Here is a 25,924-nt window from a genome sequence, read left to right as displayed (position 1 = left end):
TACCTCTTAGTATGCTTTGCTATCGATGTACCTTATATGCCCCCCAAGTGATCGAGGAGCTTTAGGTCCTTGGTCACTTGCCTTGACCACGACCTGTGCGAACATTACTGCTTGGTAGGAAATGTAACACTTATAATACAGCAAAACAACACACATAATGAAAAAATACTTGTAAAAAAAAATTTAAAAAGGTTGGCAAGAATGACTGGCTGCGCACAGTCCCTTATAATTCTCGTATTAAAATGGACTAAACATGTCTTTATGAGTGATCTTAAAAAGATCTTACACTTATAAGCGATTAGCCATACAACGTGGCTAACCCTTTTTCACAACTTGTAAAAAGTAAAAATTCATACAAGCCAGTCCTTTAAAAAGGGTTGTTTTTTGATAATACTTGCGTAGGTGTTCTCCGTTCCAATAGCGTGGAACGAGATCTCCATTTAAGCGTGCAAGCTTGTAGGTGCCTGGATGAAGGACTTCCTCAATCTGATAAGGTCCTTCCCTGTTTGGTCCGAGCACTCCAGCAGTTGGGTCGTGGGTGTTTAAGAAAACTCGTCGTAGTACTAGGTCTCTGACGTTGAACTTTCTTTCTTTCACTTTCGAGTTAAAATATCGGGCGACTTTTTGCTGGTACGCAGCTACTCGGAGTTGGGCTCTTTCCCGTTTCTCTTTAAGTGAGTCTAGGGACTCCATCATCAGTTGGCTATTCTAGTCCTGGTCGTATGTAATTCTTCGATGTCAAGGCGGATCTAACTCGACAGGCAACATAGCTTCATACCTGTATGCTAAGGAAAATGGGGTATGACCTGTCGCTGTTCGATGAGAAGTTCTATACGACCAGAGTACTTTAGGCAGCTGTTCTGGCCATGCTCCTTTAGCGTCTTCAAGTATTTTCTTCAGGGTATCTTTAAGTATTTTATTCACTGCTTCAACTTGCCCATTTACTTGTGGATGCGCAACTGAAGAAAAGCTTTTGACGATTCCATGCCTCTCGCAGAAGTCTGTGAATAAGTCACTGTCGAACTGGGTGCCGTTGTCTGAGACATTTTTCGAGGCAAAGCATAACGGCAAACAATGTTCTTGATGACAAAGTCAAGAACTTTCTTGGTCGTTATGGTAGCGAGCGGCTCAGCTTCAGCCCATTTGGTGAAGTAGTTGACTGCTACGACTACGTATTTTACTCCACCCTTTCCCGTTGGCAGGGATCCAATTAAATCTATACCCCATACTGCGAAAGGCCAAGGACTCTGCATCTGCTTTAATTCATTGGGAGCTACGCATGGGATCTTCGAAAATCTTTGACACTTATCGCATTTTCGCACTAACTCCATTGAGTCTTCGTTCATAGTCGGCCAGAAGTAACCCTGCCTCATAATCTTTTTTGACAAGCTCTGCCCCCCAGCGTGGTCCCAACAAAAGCCTTCATGTACTTCCCTCATGAGTTCTTTAGCCTTTTCCGGTGTAATGCATCTGAGCAGTGTCATGGAGTATCCTCTTCGGTAAAGGACACCATCAACCAGTATGAACCTAGCAGCTTGTCTCTGTAGAGTTCTGGCTTTGTTTCTATCTGCTGGTAGTACACCATTTGTGAGATACTCCAAGTATGGTGCCATCCATGTATCCTCCATCCGAATTTCCATACTGGTTCCGTCTACTCGTATGCTCGGTTCGCATAATCTCTATACTGGCACTATGTTCAAAGTGTCAGCATCTTTCGCACTTGCGAGTTTGGCTAAAGCATCTGCGTTTGAATTCTGATCTCGGGGAATTTGATGGAGGGTATACTTCTCGAATTGCGCCAAAAAATCTCTAGTTTTATTTAAGTAGGCCACCATTTTGAGGCCCCGTGCCTGATACTCCCCTAAGACCTGATTCACTACCAGTTGTGAATCACTGTAGATATCAAGCACTTTTATACTCATGTCTTTGGCTAACCTTAGTCCTACGAGGAGTGCTTCATATTCGGCCTCATTGTTTGATGCGGTTAAATCGAACCTAATAGCGCAGTGAAATCGATGCCCTTCCGGCGTTATCAATATCACTCCTGCTCCTGCGTGAGATTCGTTGGACGACCCGTCTGTGAATAACTTCCACGAAGGAGCTTTGACTTGGGGCTCAGGCGCACTAGGTTTTTCGCACTGCTCGTCGTCTGGGAGCTCAATGAATTCAGTGATGAGGTCAGCCAAGACTTGTCCTTTTACTGCTGCTCGCGGTGAATATGTGATATCGAACTGCCTGAGTTCGACTGCCCATTTTAATAAGCGTCCAGCCGCCTCTGGATTTTGCAGAACTTGCCAAAGGGGCTGGTCAGTTAAGACTGTGATGGGATGGGCTTGGAAGTAAGGATGTAACTTCCTTGAGGCCAAGATAAAGAAATAGGCTAATCTTTCGATTGGAGGATACCTTAATTCGGCCCCTATTAACCTCTTGCTTACATAGTAAACCGCCTTTTGTACACCTTCTTCCTCTCGTACTAGCACCGCACTGGCAGCAAATTCGGTGATTGCCAGGTAAATGAACACATTTTCTCCGTCCATGGGTTTTGATAACACAGGAGGCTGTGCCATGTGGGCCTTTAAGGCCTGGAAAGCCTGTTCACAGTCTCCTGTCCATTTGAACTTCTTGTTGCCTCTAAGTAGATTAATGAAAGGGACGGATTTATCCATTGACTTGGAAATGAATCTACTTAGTGCGGCGATTATTCCGGTTAAACTTTGCACATCCTTGATTTTCATCGGCTTCTTCATGTTAATCAGGGCTTTTACCTTGTCGGGGTTGGCCTCGATTCCTCTTGAATTGACAATGAACCCAAAAAATTTCCCTGATCCTACTCCGAAGGAACATTTAAGAGGATTTAACTTCATCTGATATTGGTTCAGAATGTTGAAACACTCTTGTAAATCCTTTACATGTCCTTCTGCCTTTTCTGACTTTACAAGCATGTCGTCCACGTACACCTCCATGTTTACTCCGATTAACTGCTTAAACATGTGGTTGACCAATCACTGGTAAGTCGCACCAGCGTTTTTCAGTCCGAAGGGCATTACTTTATCACAATATAACCCTGTATCGGTCTGAAAGCTAGTGTGATCCTCATCAGGGGGATGCATACTAATCTGATTGTATCCTGAGTATGCATCAATAAAGGAGAGGATCTCATGTCCTGCAGTTGCATCGACCAGCTGGTCGATCCTTGGGAGTGGGAAGCAATCCTTTGGGCAGGCTTTATTGAGGTCTGTGAAATCCACACAGGTTCGCCATTTTCCGTTAGGTTTGGGAAACAGTACTGGATTAGAGACCCACGATGGATAAAATGCCACCCTGATGAACCCATTCTCCTTCAGTCTTTCGACTTCCTCTTTTAAGGCTTTCGATCTATCCTTATCGAGCAACCTTCTTTTCTGTAGCACGGGTGGAAAACTCTTGTCAACGTTCAGGACATGGCTGATAACTACAGGATCTATCCCAGCCATGTCTTTGTGGGACCAGGCAAAGACTTCTTGGTTCTTTCACAAAAATTCCACCAGTGCATGCTTCGTGGTTGCTTCTAAGTTTTTTCCGACCTTCATAACTCTGGTCGGGTCTTTTTCGTCAAGTTGGACCTCTTTCAGGTCCTCAACGGGTCCAACATCTTCCTTAAAATCCCCAAAGCGAGGATCTAAATCCCTATCCTCACTTTGGGAAACACCCTATTTGGTGAGTCCATCACCGGATTGGGCTTGTGTATCAATTGGCATCTGCAACCTATCTGGGGGAGTGCCTTTCGATGTTCCTTTCTTCTCCTTTGTAACTGAGGTGTTGTAGCACTCCCTTGCTTCTCTCTGATTTCCCAACACATGTCCTACCCCTGCGTCTGTCAGGAAATTCATGGACAAGTGCCATACTGAGGTGACGGCCCGAAGATCAACCAGTATGGGCCTTCCAATGACAGCATTGTACGCCGAAGGACAATCGACTACTATAAAAGTAGCGAGCAATGTCCTAGTAGCAGGCGCTGTACCTGCTGTGACTGGAAGTCTGATTGACCCTGCTGAGGCGAGTCCCTTGCCTGAGAAGCCATAAATTGTTTGGTTGCAGGGCTCCAAGTCCTTGATGGACAACTTCATGCATTCCAGCGAAGATTTGTACAGGATGTTTACTGAACTTCCTGTATCAACTAGTACTCTTTTCACCATCATGTTGGCGATTTGAACGTCCATGACCAGCGGATCGGAATGTGGGAACCGGACATGCTGGGCGTCACTATCAGAGAAGGTTATCTCACCATCTTCTGACCGAGCCTTCTTTGATGCCCTGTCCTCCACAGTCATCATCTCGATGTCCTGGTCATGACGTAGGGTCTGAGCATATCGTTCCCTTGCCTTTCCACTGCTTCCCGCGAGGTGCGGGCCTCCGCAGAAGGTGAGTAAAGTGCCAAGTACAGGGTCAGGCTGCAAAGGTGGCGAGCGGGCGCATGCTCGTTGCCACCTAGAGCCTATCGTTGGGAATTTACCTAGGCTCGTACATATCTTCTCAAGTTTCCTTGTCTAATAAGGAACTCGATTTCATCCTTCAGCTGGTTGCATTCATTTGTATCATGTCCGTAGTCGTTATGATAACGACAGAACTTGGTAGTGTCTCTCTTCGAAATATCTTTTCGAATGGGAGCAGGTTTTTTATAAGGCACACTAGAACTCGTGGCCTGATAAACCTCTCCCCGAGACTCAATAAGGGCAGTGTAGTTAGTGAACCGAAGTTCATAACGATTGCCCTTGGCTCGTTTATTGTCAGAGGTGAAAGGATCATTATGCGGTCGTTTCCCCCCATTCTTGCCATTGCCCTTACCGTTCCCATTGCCTTTTCCGTTGCCGTTGGGTTTTGACCCATTGGCGGCTTTGGCGGGCTCGGCAGTCCCCTTATCCTTGCCTGGGGGTTTCCCTTCGCTGGCAATGGCGTCTTCGAACTTAATGTAACGATCAGCTCGTTCCAAAAATTCTTGAGTAGTCTTGACTCCATGCTTTCTGAGGCTACTCCACAAAGGCATGCGGCGCCTAACTCCCGTAGTTAGGGCAATTATCTTGCCCCCGTCGCCCACTGCTTTGGCTCCAGTCGCTGCTCGTATGAAGCACTGGACGTAATCCTTCAGTGGCTCTCCCTCCTACTGGCGTATCTCGACCAGCTGATTCGCCTCAGTTGGGTGCACACGATCCGCATAGAATTGTCCGTAAAATTCTTTTACGAACATCTCCCAAGAAACAATACTTGCAGGAGGGAATTTGAAAAACCACTCCTGTGCTACATCAGAAAGTGTTGCAGGAAAGATCCTGCACCGAGCGTCTTCGGACACTTTCTGAATGTCCATTTGTATCTCAAACTTGTTGACATGAGATATCGGATCACCATACCCGTCAATGTTTGGAAGCGTAGGCATCTTAAACTTGCTAGGAGTTTCTGTCATAGCTATCCTTTGAACAAAAGGAGAGCCTCTTCTCCTATCGTACTCGATGTGAGACGTCCTTCCCCCAACCAGCTGTTGTACTCACTACAAGAAAAAATGCTTTTAATAACAACAAAAATGTGTTATCAAAACATACCATAACACTTTTTGATGTGTTAAGACCGACTATGTTATCGTAGGTCAGGGTACTTTACATAACACTTTATCATTGTTATACAGATGTGTTATTATACTGTCAACGATAACACAATTTCTGTGTTATTTTAATAAATAGATAAGTGTCTAATTATGTTATTTATAGTCGATTATATAACACATTTCAATACTTATAAATTTGTGTTATACTACACTTGAGTATAACACTTTTTTTGTGTTATACTACACTTTAGTATAACACATATTTTGTGTTATACTATACTTTAGTATAACACATTATTTGTGTTATACTACACTTTAGTATAACACATTATTTGTGTTATATTAGCTTAGAGAAACATAATCTTTTTTTACTTACACAAAACTAGGAAAACAAATATGAAAGTTGAAGCCAAATAAGGTAAGATAAATAGATTGTTATTAATTACTCAAATGTAATTACAATATTTAGTCTACTAGTCTAGGCTTAAGAAATCATATCACAACATAATTTATGCCCAATTCAGATTCCTTTATCACTAAATATAAAACAAGAAATGTATACAAAAATTAGTGAAATACATTCTTCCATTCTAAAGGCCTCAACTACAAATGTTGTCAAGAATTGCTCCAAAGAAATCATCTCAATATACCTGCACATTGTAAAAAAAGTCCTTTTATTATTAAGAACATAAGACTTAAGCTAGTTTCCACCTGTAAGCATATAAAGTTAAAATTAAATTTGTAATAACTCCAAAACTTGACGAAACAGCAGGGTATAGCAAGATGTACTACCATGCAAAACAACGACTGAAGCAACAAAACATGCAACTTAAAACAAGGCTTGTGAAATGTATCAAGATAACAAATATATCATTCTCAATAAATGTAAAGTAAGTATAGACTTGGAAATGTTTATCATATTAAATAGAAATAAAAAAGAGGAAAAATCAATAAAATGCGTGTTTCATATCTAATGGCACAATAAATGCAAATCCAAGAAGATAAAGATGATAATGATGGTGATTTGTTCCAGGACTTCACCTTTTCCAGAGTAAAAAAGCATAGTAGAGCAGGTAAATTTACTTAAATCAAAGATCAATTTGGTACGTGCACTAAGCCAGAGAATCCCAATTGACAAAAGAAAAGACTGTATCTTAAATTCTTGACACACGAAACTTCAGCAGAAGGGAAATATATTTATATATATATGGGTAGTGTAAAGTAATAAACCACACACGCACATAAGCTGGAACTTAGATTGAAGGGAAAGCATTGAATATTCACTATATTGAACTAGCAATCCAATTAAAGGCACATGACTAACATACACTACTGCAAATAAGAGCTCCACTTAGCTTGTCCTGTTTCTTTGTTAGAAATCACATCCTTCTCTTGGGTAGAATTATTCATTTCATTATTTACTCTTTCTATTCCAATACTTGGAGTTTTAAATGATCTATATGATTATGTTTTAAACAACATCATAGACTTGGCAGATTTTTTGCGCAACTGAAAAGAATCAATGAATATAAAAACATAGAACCAGTTTCCATTGCTTAGAACTAAGAAGGATAAATTTAATGTGACATGGCATTTATAGAATTAACCAAAGATTACTAGTGATGGCCAGTCTCCACCTACTGACCATCTAAAAGATATAAATCTGAAAACATAATACATGCCATGGTTTGCAATTTCTGTATCTCAGCAGCCTGACCAATGAATCTCAATTGCAGCAGATCTTCGAAGGAAATCAATGACATCACTATTATAATCTGTCCATTTAACTTGTTAAAGCTCAAATCTCTTTAAAAAAAAAGTGCAACTTCATGAGTGAACATGAAAAGTTAATAGTGCAAGTAGGGTAGTTTTGAGTTTCTTAATTAACTTACAGTTTTTGTAACTGTTGGAGCTCTCTGTTATTCGATGGAATTGTACCAGTGATATTGTTGTTCCTAAGTACTCTGCATGTTTTTTCTGTGTAATGATGAAAGCCATAAAAGCTATAAAGTATAAGGCTATATATGCACATATAACACATTTTATAATCCACAACAATTAACAGATCTTGCATAATTTGGATATCTTATAAAATATTCCAAGAAAATGTTACAAGACCCTCATATTAGATAATTTATAGTTTCCTGATCATTAGAGAGAAAAATACATATAGAAAAACACATAAGAAGTGATTTACCAGTGTGAACCCAAACTATAAATAGTAATTAAACACACCTGAAGAATTTAGTAGAGCATAAAACTTGTGGAAATTGGGCATTTAATGAAACTCTAGTCAGTCTTCCAAAACAGAGGCTTTCTTTGCAGCTGTGCCACATCATCATCATCATCATCTGAAATCATAATTGGAAATCAAGAGCTTCTTTCAGAAATATAGAATTCTAAACAATTTCAGTCTCAGATTTTTAATGTACATAAAGCCTGTCAAAACAAAGTGAGCAATGAATAAGAATATCAACCATAACAAACTATATATATTGAAAATAATATGCAAAAAATTGGACTGAGTTCATATTATAATACCTCATATAGAAGAAAAATGTGCACTTGAGCTTAAGCTTTAATTAAAAACAAAAGAAGAAGAAAAATCATCTTTAGAGATGTAAAATAATCTCAAATTACTACAGGTCCTACCATACTATTATAAGTAAATATTTTTATAAAAATTGAATAATATTCGAAGACGTAAAACAAACCTGGGATTGTGGTAAGCCAGACTTGGAACAAATATGGATTGGTTAGTTGGTGAAAGAATGGTGAAGCTAGAACATGGAAATAAGCAATTCATAAATAGAGAGAATAAAACTAAACAAAATAAGAAGATCAAACACATACTTCAATAAAAAAAAAGTCTTAGATTTGGTAGATCAATCAATGCCCTGAATGATAAGACTGTTTCTTTTTTTTTTTTCTCATGTACCTGTCCTTAGAGCCCTCAGAACATTGCTTGCTTCATGTTGAGAAAACTATCTTCTTCCTGCCTTTCTTAAGAACCTCCCTGCATCATAGAGACATTAAAATTGTCATAAATTGAAAGTGAAAAGCATGTTTTGGCAAAAGGTGTCAACCAAGATAGCAAAACTTACGTTAGTTATTGATGAATCGTGGTTGCCCTCAGCCTGAAGTTATGCCCCCAATGCCTTCCAAGGAGGATATAACATCGCTTTGCATATTGAATATCGTCCCAATCTTATAGGTTTTCCAAGTGTGACTTCCATCTCTTGAATTGAATCCATAAACTTGTGAACTTAAAATTACTCCCTGATAGAAGCTGATCTAGCTGTGAATATATTGTTCTGCAAAAGTAAAGATATATACACAAATTTTATCATGGAGTATTAATGATCATTCTTTCAATTTAAGTTTATTCTGGTAAGAACTTAGAACTAAAAATAGTGTACTCTTTTAACGGTATAAAATCATTATGATGTGACCAAGATTACCCCTAACAATGTGATCAAGATACGAGCTCCACTACATCCTAATGGGTGTCCCAATGATACAACCCCACCATGTACGTTAAGGCTTTCCTGAGATATTTGGAAATTGGAAGAGTAAAAAAATGTAGATAAGGATAGTGACAAAATGGAGCAAAGCTGAAATTCATTGTGGACAGATGAATGACTATACAAATTGCAGAAAATGGAAGAGTGATCACATTTAAAATAGCATACATTTTAGACTTAAGAGTAAATCAACTTGAAAGAAATTATCTAGTTTTCTCCAAACTCACAGTATAGGGATTACAAGTACTAAAATCTTACAGAAAACGCTTCATTTATTTCATAGTAATCAATCTGAGAAGCATCTAAACCAGCATTTGAAATAGATTTTGGTATGACAAGGGCTGGAGCAGTTGTAAAGAATTCAGGTGCCTGCGAAGATAATCTTCTTTCAGCTATGTTTCAGCAACAGTAAAATAGAACTAGGAAGCCAATTCATTAGAGTACTTGAGCTGCATCAGCATAGCCCTTAATCTTTGCAATTACTTGCAATCCAAGTTGAAGTGCCTTCTCTCCACTCACTAGGACTAATGCAGCTGCACCATCACTATTCATGATAAAAACCAAATCATATTAAGGCAAGTTAAAATCTGAAACCCTAGTCACACACACATAAAAATAAGAAAAAGGCTGCCCACAGAAAACAAACCAGTTTTGTTGTAGCATAAACTACAGTAAGTGTTGCACACCAGTTGCTTAAATGTACAAGAAAGTAAATGAGTATTTAGATAGTACAAGCCTCTAAACAGAAGGCACAGGAAACAATATATTTGATTGCATTGCCACACTAAGTTAATAATTTTTTTTCAGCATTGGCGGCGGGGGGAAAGAGAGAGGTGGGAACCTTATGATTGAAGCATTGCCAGCAGTAACAGAGCCCTCGTTCTGCATGAAACTTGGTCTTAGCTTTCTTAATTTTGCAGCATCAAACTATGAAGAGAGACAAAAACAAATTAAAAGTACTGAAGCAAGTATTGAAAAATCTGACTTAAAATCTACTTTTAACTAGAAAACCTTACTATGACATAAATATTAATAATTATACAAGTTCACAAAATTTAGTATATACCATTTAGTATCAAGATAACCCACATCCATATATTTTTTTTTTAAAAATGGACCTCAAAAAATCCTAGTACCCTAGAAGCAATCAAGCCAATAAATTGTCTGTGCCTTTTGACCAAATAGAAGCCCCCAACAATATCTACATGGCCTAACTTCTGCCTACTAGTAAAAGCAACAATCAATAAAAGCCAAAAGAATCCAAAGTTTGAAACTTTCAAACACACTACTTCCATGTCCAAATATTTTTTCTGGTAACAGAACAAAAAAATGAGCAAGCACTAGCCAAGTGAGATTAGATTCTTATATGTTTATTTTGTATCTTATAGGTACACATGTATATTATAGTGTTCAACCAAACCAATGTATATTTCGGGTGGCAAAAATCCAATTGTAAACTGCCCAACTGATCTTAGTTTTTTCTAGTGTGTAAAAATGAGATTGATTACAAAGATCATGACATATATATATATATATTCTGTGAGACATTCTTACTATTCAAACAAACAATCATTTAAAATATGCTTATAATTCTCTGAGACATTTTGTGAAACAAACAATAAGTTCAAAACATCAAATATTCTTAATATTCTCTGACACATTTCGCCAAACACTTGTGTGCTTTAAAAATGAAAAGTTGAGCAAAATAAAAGATTTGAAACCAAATGTCCAAATGAATCTTCTCAAGTGGAAACAAGATATTAAGCAATATATAAACCAATAACCACATCAATTACTCACAAAAATATAAAGTATAAACCCACTGCTCAATTCTATATTATCTATTTCAGCATTCAATCTTCTCAATAATAACTATTTCAGCTTTCAATCAATTCAATAATAACAAAGAAAAAGTTGAATAGAAAGAAAGAAGAGAGTTGACAGAACCTGTTAGAGGAGTCCCTTCCTGCACCGCTGCAATTGGTCCGAATACAAGCGGATTTACAGAAACATAGATAACAAAATTTAAAGCATTAAAGAGATCTGCCTTTGACCAAACACCTTAACTACAGCCACTATATAGCCAGAATAAACCCAGAAGAAAAACTGGTAGGAGCTATGAATTAAGCTCATGGAAATTGGGAAAGAAAATAAGAATTTAGCAACAAGCTATTAAGTTATTTTCACCCTCATCATCAAATAATAATATCAAGATTGCCAAACAGATGCATACAAAAATATCCTCTCCTGGACATGGAAATCAGATATCAATAGCAGATAGTAATACTGAGGAATATAGACTCATTGCCTGATATGAAACAAGAGATTTATTTCAATTTTTCATTGATATATAATGTATGGCTGATGTTACATGTATATATCCATGTATATTATATAGATCAAATGGTACCTAAAAAAAAAAATCAGGTGCTCCATTTCTGCAATTGTTTCAGTTCTTAATTTGTTTGGTTACTGCCCACTCTTGTTATTATAAGTTAGGTACTTCATTTATTCTTTACTTATTCTGTTCTTTTTTGTTCTTTTGGATTAGTATTACTTTTGGATTTGGAGTATAACAGTTTTCAAATATTTTCAGAGCAGTGGAATATCAAAATTATATGCAAGGTTCAACTTCTACATATAACAAGTTTTCCAGCAATTATTTTCTAGCCAAATGAAAAGTTGCCATGAAAAAATATTGCATAAAAAAAATGCAGCAACCTGTTTGAAAACCTCAAACTATGCACTTTGCACATGCACTTGTGATTGCTGCAATAATCAGAGTGATTTTAACTAAGCACGAGGATAAAAAATATAAACTTGTAGCAAGATCAGGTATGCAAAAATAAAATAATACTTGCATTAGCTCTCAAAAAGATTTCAGATCAAGTTTACAGAGAGGATTCACATCATCCTATGGTGAGTTCTAGATTTAAGTGTCTCCATCTCTATTAACCAAACAAGATACTTAAATAGCTGGATGGAGAATCATGAAATATATATATGAGACGGAGACAACTAATTATGAACTTAAATAAAACTATGCAAATTACCTTAATGATTCCCTCCAAGTAAGCATCATCGTATTGGCTCTTGTATCCATCTCACATTTATTCTGTGTTATTGAGAATGCTTTGTAGCCTTCTCTTTAATACATCTATGCTATCAAAATTTATAAAAGCTATTCCTCCACAAAATTTACCTTGTAGCTAGTCCTCCACAAAATTGCTGCAACAAAGGAAATTCATCTCTGCTATCAAAATTTATTAAAGAACAACAAAAAAAATCACAAGTTGCCTAGAATATCTTATAAACAGTGACGTGCTTCTTACGAGTTAATTAGATATATAGGTGTAGAATGAAGAGTTGGATGAACAGCCACAAGCAACCAAATCCAAAACAGTCCTTCCCAAATCAAGATTATGGTATGTAGACATCATTATTGTAAGCAAGACCCAAAAACTGAAATCGTTAGAAAACACTCTGAAATCAAAAACCCAAATGTAAATTCTACTGGAAAAGTCAAGGGAAAATCAGCCCCCCAAAAAAGCATATAAAGTAATTCTTGTAAACTGAAAAACAGAGCAATTCTTGTAAACATAAAAGAAAAGTTGAGCAAAAACGTAAATTTTGAGGCATCCAAAATCATGAACAAACTTAAAACGATGAAAACTAATTTGAATAATTGGCAAAAGACATGCATGATAGTGTGATGATCTTTTAGCAACTACAGAAGTCTTGTGTTGTGATTGGCTCTTGTTATACATGTCATCTGTTTTAACTAGTCCAAACTTGCTTAACCCCGACTAGCAATTACTTGTTTATCATTTATGATTGAGAAGAGTCATACAACATTTAATAGCTAATTACTTAGCATTTTTTGAGATCTAAAATCTGACCTAATTTTTAGCTTAACTTGTATATGTTTTCATTCTTGGATGGTTGATGTTCTTTTATTCTCCATTCAGCCAGATTTATGTCCTGTTCAGCCAGATTTCACAGACCAATCATAATTACAATTTAAGTACAAATTAAGTTACAAACTCATGCATCACAAAAAATATATTGAATATAAATCCATATACATATATAATTGATAAATTACTACCTGTTCACGTGAGATTTTGGTCCCAATGAGCCCAGGTGTGACAATTGTTATGCCAATGATTGAACCAACTTCATTTCTCAGTGTCTCACAAAAATGCTGCCTTGCTTGCCTAAGTATATATAACAGAAAATACTATAATTTACACACAAAAAATAGGGCATTCTACAGTCCCAAACATTAAGCAAACTCTCATATAGATTAAAGACCAAACATATTGGTAAGAGTATCACATGCACCCAAACATTTTTCATGGACAACTTCTCTGTTCTTATATCAGATAAAGTATAATAAAATGGTTTAAATTGAGGAAAATGGATTGACAATATATCAAGAACAAACTGAACAAAGTACTTATAGATAGACTAGGGAAAGAACATCATAGTGAAGATGGAATATTGATTGAACCAGCACCTAGTCTGATCCAATCCCCATTGCAAGAGTGGTCTGTGTTAGGAACTGTATGAATATAATCAAGCAAATGAAATTTTTAATCCAACAATCAATTATTCTAGCAACATAAATACTTAAACTCAACCTAAGAAAATATCCCATAAGAAAATTTTCACATGGATTAAAAATTGCCAAATATGGGTCTTAGCCATATTATTACAAAGACCCAAGAAAATGTGATGATATTGCTAAGACCCATGTGAAATTTCTGAAGCTGATTTTGAATTTTTTCTATACACAGGTCAAATTATAGCAGCTGATACAAAAAAAACCTAATCACATTATGTACATAAAACTTATCTCCTCAAAGCTATATCATTATCATTTTTTTTAGTAAACAAAACTTCTCTTTGTTAATCATAATAATCATCTATCAAAGACATCAACACTTTTGAGAACACGATATGATTGGAAACATGAGGCTCTTGCGAAATGGTGAGCCAACTTATATGGAGACCATTTAATAAAAACAATATAGCCAAATATTATAGTAGCCATTTATGGCTGTGAAATGTTTTATTTAATCATAATCATAAGATAAATCAGTTTAACATAAAATAATAGTTCTGTACTCCTATGATAGTTGCGTCAAACTAAAACATCATATCTCCAATACAAAAACAAAGAAACATAAACATACTGTAGTGGCCCAAAAATTTTTTTGTGATTTATTTTATTTAAATGTTAACTGTGATGAATTGTTTTATTTAAATATTGTTTATTTTATTTAGTTGTTGTTTGTTTTATTTGATTGTTTGTTTAATTGTTAGAATTGTTTGGTATAATCTTTTGAATTTAAAATTGTTAATTGTTTGTTTGGTTAATTAATTCAATAAGTGAATAATTGTGTAACATGTTTATTTTTCTATTAGTGCTACATTTTAAATAAGTGTGATAATTGAGGTAATTATGTGAGTTATGGTTGAATGCACTAAGGTGCATGGTAGATAGTGATGCACCCTAGTGTTTTAGTGTGTGCTAGTATATGGTAATAAGGTGCACATGTGTGGATTTTCTACACATTTTATAATTGCCATTTATTTGATATTATTGGGTAGTTTTATTTTAATAAGTAGGAAATTAAATAAAAATAAATAAAACAAATAAAGGTTATGGCAAGTGGTGGACGTGTAGTGTAGGAAATGGAGTGATATATTTTTTTTTCCATTATTTTCTAAGGAGAATAAAAGTTAATTGGATGAGGATAGACATTTTGGGAAACTACCATTTGACTCCAATCCTTTATAATAAAAGAAAAATAAAAAGGAATTATGAGAAAATAAAATAGAAAAAGGAAACTTACCATTTTGTGTTGGTGAGGCTTTATTGAGAGAGTTGAATAAAGGGGGAAGGAAGAGAAGAAGAGGGCATATTTTCTTGTGGCTGCCGTGACCTAGAGAGAGAGAGAGAGAGAGAGAGAGAGAGAGGCGTGTAGAGAGAGAGGGAGAAGAAGAAAGAAAGGAAGAAAGAAGAAGAAGGTGAAGAGGAACCCATTTTAGAGTATGTTTTCTTGTATTTTTGGTTTGTCAAATCTCTTTTCTTGATTATATGTTATGGACTTTGTTTATTTGTTGTGTGTGATTGGATTCTTTCTCCTCCTCATGGTGGTTTTCAAATAAAACCCTAGGCTTGAACAAGGGGTGTGAAGTTTGGGTGTTGATCATATTGTGTTCTTGATTTTACAATCAAGAGAGGTAATGGTCTTTCTTAGCCTATATATTGGTTTTGATGGGTTTATCTTTGAGGTTTTTAATGGTGATGCTAATGGTTGATTATTGTAGGATTGATGATTATGATTTGTATTTTTAAGAGAATATGATTTGTTTAAAAAGGGTTCATGGGTATGATTGAGAAAATGGATTTGATAGGGTTTATAATGAGGATATATATTATGTTTATATTGCTATGGTTATCTTTTTAATCTTTGATTTATGTAAAATGGTAAATGATGATTTTATAAATATGATAAGAAATATGTTAGGATTGTTATAAGGCATGTTTATGAGATATGGTGTTTATGAATTTATGTATGTTTTTGCCATTGTTATTGTTGTTGGATTTCATGTGTAGATTCAATGGAATAGAAAAATTGGTTTTATAAGATTTCATGTGAATATGTTAGTAATATTCTTAGAATTATGTATATAATAAGAGGATGATGAGATTTTGGACATGTATGATTTTATGTGAAATTTTTGGGATAAAAGATGAATCTCTTGAGGAATTAAGCTTGCTGATTTTTGTAAGTAATTGGGTAAAAGTTTGATAAAAAAATGATTTGCATGCATAAGTAATGTCCTTGATGTTATGTCACTTTTATGAAATTAAAAGGGGTATTTTAAGTCTCATTAAAATGATATTTTACTCAAATAGTTACCTACATAATTTTTATTGAATTTTTGAGAAAATATGAGTTTTTAAATTGAATATGGTGATTTTTAAAGATAAAAATAGTTGCTGGAATTTTTGTAAGAAAATGTGAAGTGAGTTTCACTAAAATGAATTTGATGAGTTTTTGGAACAAATTATTTTCCTAAGTTATGGTAATATTGAAAAATGGTATTTTTAATAGTATGAATGCATATTTTGATAAGTTATGATTTTCCTTTATTTTGATTGAGAAAAATATTTAGATTCTATTTATTTGTAATTTTGGAGAAAATAAATGGTGGCTGAAAGTTTGTTTTAAAAAGGTTAAAAATGGTTATTTAATTGTCACACATGGATTTATGCTACATAAAACTAAGTCTTAAATAATTTTAATAAAAATATATTTTCCACACTTAAAAATATTTTTTTCTCACATCATTTATGTAACATAATGATAAAATTTATTTTTTTCTAAAGAAACATATTAAAAATAGGTATTTTAATTAATTCCAAGTTTTTGGTTAATTCTTTGTAATTTGAGATTAATGAATGAAATTGACACATATTTTATTGTTAAGCTAAATCAAATTATTTTATAAAATAAAATAATGTTTTGAGAAATTTAATCAACTTAGAAATTTTAAGAAAAATAAAGCATGTTATATGTCTATTATTTTTAAACAATAAAAGTAAGAAATGTAGAATTATCGTTTTTGAAAACGTCACAATTACGTAATGTTCCCACGTATGCATGTTACATGCAACTCCACTTTTACGTCCAAAATTATGTTTATTATTCAACTATGTGGTTTTTATAAAAGGATCATGCATGTAAAATAGGTAAAATGAGCATTATTCTTTTATGGCTTTATGTGTAGTTAAGAATAATTGCATGTTATGTGTAACTGTTATTATGTGTGCATGGCCCATGCACACGAGTTGTAAGGAAGGGCAAAATAGTAATTTTATGAACCTAAGAAATGTTGTTTTGATTATGATATAGGCTCGTTGAAAGATTATGAAAATTTCTTAGCTTGGACCTGAGGTAAGGAAGTTAGATAGATTTTATGATTTTATGCTATGAATGGTAAGACTGTTGGATGGATGAATTGTTATGAAATATGAATGTCGTAATGTGATGATATGTGAATGTGATATGTGTGTGGATGTTAGATACATCAAACAAGTTACGATGTTAGATACATCAAACAGATTACGATGTTAGATACATCAAACAGATTACGATGTTAGATACATCGAACGAGGTACTAAGGACATTGAGACGTAACTCCTAGGACAGACGCGCCGAGGTTATTCAAGGACCAGAGACTCCTGTTTACCTCATAGGGTGACATGGAAAACTAGTGAGCCATGCTCATCATGTATGCTGTATGATTGTGATATGATGATATGTTACGATTACGTTATGATATGCAATGATGATATGTTACGATTACGTTATGATATGCAATGATGATATGTTACGATTATGTTTTGATATACCATGATGTTTTAGATGAACGTTATTGTTTGTATTTTTTGTATTCTTACTTGCTTATTTGTTTGTACTTCCTTACTGGGCTTTTAGCTCACCCCCCTTACTTTCCTTCCAGGTAGCAAATAGGATTTCTTTATGGCACGCGTGGTGACGTGAGGAGTTCTATCATCATGGGGTGTATGGCGTGGGGTAATCCTATGGACGAAAAATGATCATCGTAGAACGCCATTTAAATTATGTCTTGTTTTAAGAGACTTTCCTAAATTATCAGTGGGACTCAGTTATTTAATTTTGTTTCTTTTAAACTTTGCATAAAAATTTATGTTTTCTTTTAAAACTAATGGCGCCAACTTGCATGGTTTTAAGAAAGTCCCCACTAAGACTTTGATAATGAGTGGTATTCTTTTATAAACTATGTTATGCGAATGTTTTATAAGTATTAGCTTAGGGCGTTCTTTACACATACATACACTACACTGTTCAAAACTCAAGATTGGGATTTATTCTACATGAGTAATAAATGATTCAGTTAATGTGGTGCTATTCTTTGTTAGCAGTGTTTTAGTGTCTCAGTTTCACAGATTCTAGACCATTCATATGTAAGACAATGGCATCAGCCTCCAGCTAATCTGAGAAGCCTTTCCAGTTTCCATAATACTTTCCTTACTATTTTGTTTCTCTCATTCGTTTTCAATCAAAAATCGAGGATACCATACTAACCTATTATTTGTTACCTTATCTGAGTAAGGACAGTATTTTGCAACTCTCACTGTCTCTGAAGCCTAATTCATATTTTGAATGACAAAGTGAGATTTCAGGGAGAGGTCTAAAACAGTCAAAAATATAATCCATTCATTCATGAAGTCCCAGTTCTATTTTCCTTTTTCTTTTTTGGATTTGGTGAGCTGTTCTATGATGTTTTTTATCACTAAAATGACCAATGATTTCTTTCACTCCCTCTGTATTTTTTCGGTCTAAGAGTAGTGATGCTGGCTGGCTGACTTGGTCAAACTGCTCAGCAGAGTCACCAAAACAAAGAAACAGTCACTTTCACTTTAAAAGAGATTGTCAAACAACAAGAACAAAGCATTTTGATTGGAGGTGTTACTATGCTTTTTTTATTTTCATGTACAATTATTTGATTATCAAAGAATAAAAAATGGGCTAAAAATGGTTTTTTTTAGTTACTATTTGATTATTATTTAAAAAAAAAAGTAAGTTGTCGATGAAGATTTTTATGGTAATATTTTGAAGAAATGTTACTATTCCTTGTCTTAAAAAATAAATATTTAGTATTATGATTGGAGTTGTATTGAAAAGTTAAGGAATCTATATCAAATTGGAATAGTCAAAGTTGCTTTCACTTTCCAAGAGAGAAAAAAGTTTGCAAGTCAGTACTAGAATAACATTGGTGGATACCAGAAACTATTCTCAATTTTGGGATAGTTAAGTTATAGTCTTCTTTATTTGAATTTTTGTATGTCTATCATAAAAAAAGAAGAAGAATAAATCTCTCTACACTCCAGACACCAAGACTAGAGTTCATTTTCTCTCTATACGATATAGCAATATATGATCATCAACATACATACACTCCACTATTCTCCAATCACAAAACCAAACTAATATTTGGCTCAAAAAATACCTCAACTCATTTGATAATAATTAATACTTTTAAAGCATCACCTCTGCATCTCAAAAAATAAAATAAAAGACATCACCCCAGCCTCTGAATGCTGATTTCTTACAAAAATACAAACAACAAAGAAATGAAACCCAACTTTTCATTATCCTCATTCTTAGGACAACCAATGAGAGCAAGAAAAATGATAATTATAAAATCAAGAACATAAACAATAAGTGAAAAAAGAACAAGAAAATCAAAGCCAATAATTCCCTTTGCTCTGTCTAGAAACAAAACAAACATAGAATTGATGCTTTCCAGCCACAACAATAGTTCAGTACATTTGGCTGAAATTTTGTAAAGAACGCCCTAGATTAATACTTACAAAACATTTGCATAACATAGTTTATAAAGAATACCACTCATTATCAAAGTCTCAGTGGGGAATTGCTTAAAACCATGCAAGTTCGCGCCATTAGTTTTAAAAGAAAACATAGATTTTTATGCAAAGTTCAAAGAAACAAAAATTAAATAACCGAGTCCCACTGATAATTTAGGAAAGTCTCTTAAAACAAAACATAATTTAAATGGCGTTCTATGATTATCGTTTTTCCGTCCATAGGATTACCCAACGCCATACACCCCACGATGATAGAACTCCTCACGTCACCACGCGTGCCATAAAGAAATCCTATTTACTACCTGGAAGGAAAGTAAGGGGGTGAGCTAAAAGCCCAGTAAGGAAGTACAAACAATTAGAAAGTAAGAATACAACAAATACAAACACTAATGTTCATCTAAAACATCATGGCATATCATAACATAATCGTAACATATCATCATTGCATATCATAACGTAATCGTAACATATCATCATATCACAGTCATACAGCATACATGATGAGCATGGCCCGCTAGTTGTCCATGTCACCCTAATCATATTCATACAGCATACATGATGAGCATGGCTCGCTAGTTGTCCATGTCACCCTATGAGGTAAACAAGAGTCTTTGGTCCTTGAATAACCTCGGCGCGTCCGCCCTAGGAGTTACGTCTTTATCTATAGTAACTCGTTTGATGTATCTAACATCGTAACTTGTTTGATGTATCTAACATCCATACACATATCATATTCAACATATCATCACATTATGACATTCATAATTCATAACAATTCATTCATACAACAATCTTACCATTCATAGCATAAAATCATAGAATCTATCTAACTTCCTTACCTCAGGTCCAAGCTAAGAAATTTCACAACCTTTCAACGAGCCTATATCATAATCAAAACAACATTTCTTAGGTTCATAAAATTACTATTTTTCCCTTCCATACAACTAATGTGTGCATGGGCCATGCACACATAATAACAGTTACACATAACACGCAATTATTCTTAACTACACATAAGGCCATAGAAGAATAATGCTCATTTTACCTATTTTACATGCATGATCTTTTTATAAGAACCACATAGTTGAATAATAAACATAATTTTGGACGTAAAAGTGGATTTGCATGTAACATGCATACGTGAGAACATTACGTAATTGCGACGTTTTAAAAACGATAATTCAACATTTCTTACTTTTATTGTTTAAAATAAATAGACATATAACATGCTAATTTTTTCTTAAAATTTCTAGGTTAATTAAATTCCTCAAAACATTATTTTATTTTATAAAATAATTTGATTTAGCTTAAAAATAAAATATGTGACAATTTCATTCATCAATCTCAAATTACAAAGAATTAACCAAAAGGCTTGAGATTAATTAAAATACCTATTTTTAATATGTTTCTTTAGAAAAATAAATTTTTAACATTGGTTAATTGTGTTACATAAATTATGTGAGAAAAATATATTTTTAAGTGTGGGAAAAATATATATTTTTTTAAATTATTTAAGACTTAGTTTTATGTAACATAAATCCATATGTGACAATTTAAATAATCATTTTTAAACCTTTTAAACCAAACTTTCAGCCACTATTTAATTCTTTAAAAATCACAAATAAATAGAATCTAAATATTTTTCTCAATCAAAATAAAGAAAATCATAACTTATCAAAATATGCATTCATACCATTTTAAAATACCATTTTTCAATATTACCATAACTTAGGATAATAATTTGTTCCAAAAATTCATCAAATTTATTTTAGTAAAATACACTTCCCATTCTCTTACAAAAATTCCAGCAATCATTTTATCTTTAAAAATCACCATATTCAATATAAAAACCTCATATTTTTCTAAAATTCAATAAAAATTCCGTAGGTAATTATTTACACACAATACCATTTCAAAGCATAATTAAACTTCACATTAGATTTCTTAAAACATCAAAATATTTGCAAACTTTATTTGAGCACTCAAAACATTAATCTCATCATGAACAACATCATTTTTGTACAAAAATCAGCAAGCACATTAAATCATAAAATTTATTCCTTTCATTATATTCACAAAATTCATGCTCAATTATGCACAATATTTCAACACAAACCCTAGCATGCTTCTAACCTCTTTATCCATTTTAATCACATCATGAGTATACAATAATTCATCATTCACCTTAGAACTTATTCACAAGTCATGAACAACAACCACCATTGATCTTGTGTTACATATATTCTCAATACATTATTATCATGCAATTATTCCAAAAATCCCAATCATCATAACTTCATACAAGATCTTGCCACAACCTATCATGTTTCTAAAATTTTCATTGACATAAAACATAATAAAAATAACAATCATGCTTTTGAATACCCCTCTAGGCCGAAACTCATACAATAAACAAATAACCTATTCTTTTCATGTTTTTCAAATACTCATCATCACTACACATATTCTTATTACACAACCATAAAAATCAAACCCAACAACATAAAATCATGCATAAAATAATAAGAAAACACTCCATCAATCCATGAACATCATAACACTAGGGTTATAGATTTTAAACCTCTCTTGATTGTAAAATCAAGAATACAATATGATCAACACCCAAACTTCACACCTCTTGTTCAAGCCTAGGGTTTTTTTTTGTTAAAATCCACCATGAGGAGGAGAAAGAAATCCAATCACACACAACAAATAAACAAAGTCAAAATCATATAATCAAGAAAAGAGATTGGACAAACAAAAATACAAGAAAAACATACTCTAAACTTGGTTCCTCTTCTCCTTCTTCTTCTTTCTTCCTTTCTTTCTTCTTCTCCTTCTCTCTCTACACGCCACACTCTCTCTCTCTACCTCTCTCTCTAGGTCACGACAGCCACACAAGAATGCCCTCCTCTCCCTTTCCTTTCCCCTTTATTCAACTCTCTCATAATGACCAAATAAAAGAAAAAAGGTAAGTTTCCTTTCTTCATTTTATTTTCTTTTAATTCATTTTATTTTTCTTTTATTATAAAAGATTGGAGTCAAATGGTAGTTTACCAAAATGTCTATCCTCATCCAATTAACTTTATTTACCATAGAAAATAATGGAAAAAATATATCACTCCATTTCCCTACACCACACGTCCACTTACTTGCCATATCCTTTATATTTTTTTTCTATCATCTAAATAAAATCAATCAATTATATATAATATATGGTAATTTAAAATGTGTAGAAAATTCACACATGTGCACCTTATTACCATATACTAGCACACACTAAAACACTAGGGTGCATCACTATCTACCATGCACCTTAGTGCATTCAACCAAAACTCACATAATTACCTCAATTGTCACACTTATTTAAAATGTAACACTAATAGTAAAATAAACATGTTACACAATTATTCACTTATTAAATGAATTAACCAAACAAACAATTAACAAATTTAAGTTCAAAAGATTATACCAGCAATTCTAACAATTAAATAAAATAACAAACAATCAAATAAAACAAACAAAAACTAAATAAAATAAACAATATTTAAATAAAACAATTCATCACACTTAACATTTAAATAAAATAAATCACAAAATTTAAATAATCTAAAAAAAAAAAATTGGTGCACTACAAATTTAAAGTTATGGAAGGATTACTGATAATAGCACCAAACCACTTCAAACTTCATTAAAACCAGCAACAAAAGATAATTCCTTGGTTAGATCAAACAACATAAGAAAATTCAGAAGTGGGTTCTTAGTTTTATGTTGTGATTAGATTTCAAAAATCCTACATCATTATCCATTGTCAAAAACAAGAACCATGAGTCTCCAGCAATTAAAAGAGAGACTTCATCCTCGAAATCCTCTAAAGGTACAGAACATAGTAATATAAGTGTTTCTTTGAAAGGAAATCCTAAGAATTTTCTAAAGCTGTTTAATCTAACCAAAGAATCTAATCTCAGCAGTCATTACTAATAACTAAACACAATACAAAGTACAAGCACTAAAAAGATTAAAGGGCATATAGAAATATTCAGTGAATTAGAAGACATTAATTTCAAATTGTGTTTCATGAAAAACATCAGATGTTGTAAACCCAAAAAGAAAAACAACTATTCCATGTCATTCCTATTCAAACACAACATAGGCCACACTCTTATTGAAATCTACCAATCCAAAAACTCTTATTTACAAATTAGATGCGATTATACCCATGTTTAAGCAATATATACATACATATATAAACACCCGAATCCATTTAGTAAGAATTATTCATATTCATGTCATGTATAATCCAAAAATTATATTCAAAACAAAACCATAAATACTCAAAAAGTGATTAGAGTGAGATGAAGAAACAAAAATATTGAGCTCATAGACAACAGAACACAACAATCAAAACATAAATATCCAAAAAAAAAAATCAAACCTCAAGGGAAGATCTAACCTTTGTTAGGTTCTGAGATGAAAATTGAAATGGAGATGAAAATGATGAGGAGGAGGCATATATCTTGAGATTTACTTTGGCTCCATTTTTTTTTCTTCGTCGAGGCTCCAGTAGGAGGTTCGGTCCGAGAGAGGCAGTGGTTCGGTCCGAGAGAGGAGGAAGAGGAGGTGGTCATGGTTATAGCAGGAAGAGAAAGGAGAGAAGGAAAATATGGTGGAAAATGAGATAGAGAGAGAAAGAGATGAAGACTAGTTCGTTCCGAGCAAGGGAAAATGAGACAGAGAGAAAGAGATGGTTCGGTCTGAGCTAGGGAAAATGAGACAGAGAGAAAGAGATGAAGACTTCGGTCCGAGATAGGGGAAATGAGAAAGAGATGAAGACTGAGACAGAGAGAGAAAGAGATGAAGACTTCGGTCCGAGATAGGGAAAATGAGAAGGAAAATTTGCCTCTTTTTTTTTCACTTGCCGCTTTTTTTTTAACTTGCCGCGTGTGACTTTACTCATTAACTTTATATATACTATAATACTTTTTTAATAGTATTATAATGATGTGTTATTGAAGGGGGGTTTTGTTGTAGTGACTGCTTGGTTCAGGGCGTCTATTTGGGCTTGCAAGGCTTCGGGAATTGCTGGGGCCTCTAGTGCTGGGGGAACGTACTCATCGTACCATTTCCGGTGATCGTTGAGTACGTCTCTTAAATCCTCGTCTCTTCTCCACTGCTCGCTAGCTCCAAGCCGGTGAAAGACGTTATTTTGTCTGGGCTGCCCCCCAGTGTCATGTCTCTCGGGTTGGTCCCCCTAGGTGGCGGGGTTCTGCCCCCACCTCTATCTTCATTTCTCCGACCGGCATTTCCTTTGCCTGAGTTGGCCTCATTGTAACCATGGCCATCTCTAAATCTCGACTAGCTATGGTGGGATCGACTGTTCCCTCGGTTGCCTTCCCTGGCTGGAACCTCCCGAGCCTTAGAGGATGGCCTGCGTTGGTCAGTAGGTCCCCGTGCATTATTATGTCGTGGGGGTCCACAGACCGCAGAGCTTATCTCTGAGTTCCTTCTGTTACCAGAAGGACGCTATCCTCTTCTCGGAGGGTTAGGCTCTTCGACCCTATGGCATCTAGGACTGCGGGGCTGCTGCCCGGCCCTATTCTGCCTTGATTGTGGGGGATTGCCGTGATCAGCCTAGGATGGAGGCTGCACTTTAGGATCCCTCAGCGGGACATATTCCTGAGGCATCGGTGGCTGCTCGGGCCTTTGGGGGCTCGAGGGCTGGATCGGCGGGCTAAGATTAGGACCCCTTTGGGGTGGCCCATTTATAGGTCGATCAGACTGTGAGGCAGGTACAACCTGATTCCTAGCCAACTGTAAAGCTGCTTCGAGGGCTGCCATGGCCTCCCTCTGGCGACGGTCCATCTCCACCTGTCTTTCACTTAATTCCTGGCGCTGTCGCTCAATTTCTTGTTGCTACCGCGCCATAATCTCAGCAACACTCTCCTGGTTGGCCCTCAGATTGGCCAGTTCATCCTGCAATACCCCCAGGGTATTCCTCAGCGTCTCAGAATCCAGTTCTTCCTCATCGAATTCCAAATGTGGCTCATCTTCGGTCAGGTTTGGAGGTGGAGGCGGTTCAGATGGTGCAGCGCTAACCGCCTGTCCAGTCTTCTTTGTTGTTTTCGCCATTGATACTTCAACAATATTATATAAAGCTCTCAATGAAAGCACCAGAATGTTGACCCTGATTTTGGTCAACTGACACGGAGTCAAAAATGCTTGATGTGGACAAATATGTTGAAATGAAGATAATGACAAAAACAGTAAAGCACACAAGAATTTATAGTGGTTCGGCCCCAGAATCTGGTAATAACCTACGTCCACTTGAGCTGTTATTGATATAATATTTCAAAGGAGTGATCAAAGAATTAGGGT

The 25,924-nt window shown here is 34.8% G+C and overlaps 1 protein-coding gene across 1 annotated transcript; it reads right to left on the bottom strand.

Moving 5' to 3' along the window:
- Positions 1-8,847: 8,847 nt before the first annotated feature.
- On the bottom strand, positions 8,848-10,208 carry LOC133800171 (acetyl-CoA acetyltransferase 1-like). Its single transcript, XM_062238129.1, has 5 exons — positions 9,941-10,208; positions 9,544-9,643; positions 9,358-9,468; positions 9,037-9,123; positions 8,848-8,889 (listed from the first exon to the last, which is right to left on the bottom strand). The coding sequence occupies exons 1-5, from the start codon at positions 9,985-9,987 to the stop codon at positions 8,848-8,850; spliced, it is 387 nt and encodes a 128-aa protein (XP_062094113.1). The 5' UTR covers positions 9,988-10,208.
- Between the last annotated feature and the right edge of the window lie 15,716 nt (positions 10,209-25,924).

This window comes from Humulus lupulus, chromosome 9, assembly GCF_963169125.1.
Source record: "Humulus lupulus chromosome 9, drHumLupu1.1, whole genome shotgun sequence".
NCBI classification, from domain to species: Eukaryota; Viridiplantae; Streptophyta; class Magnoliopsida; order Rosales; family Cannabaceae; genus Humulus; species Humulus lupulus.
The sequence above is the reverse complement of the archived record's forward strand: the minus strand, read 5'-3'. Positions and strand labels throughout refer to the sequence as shown.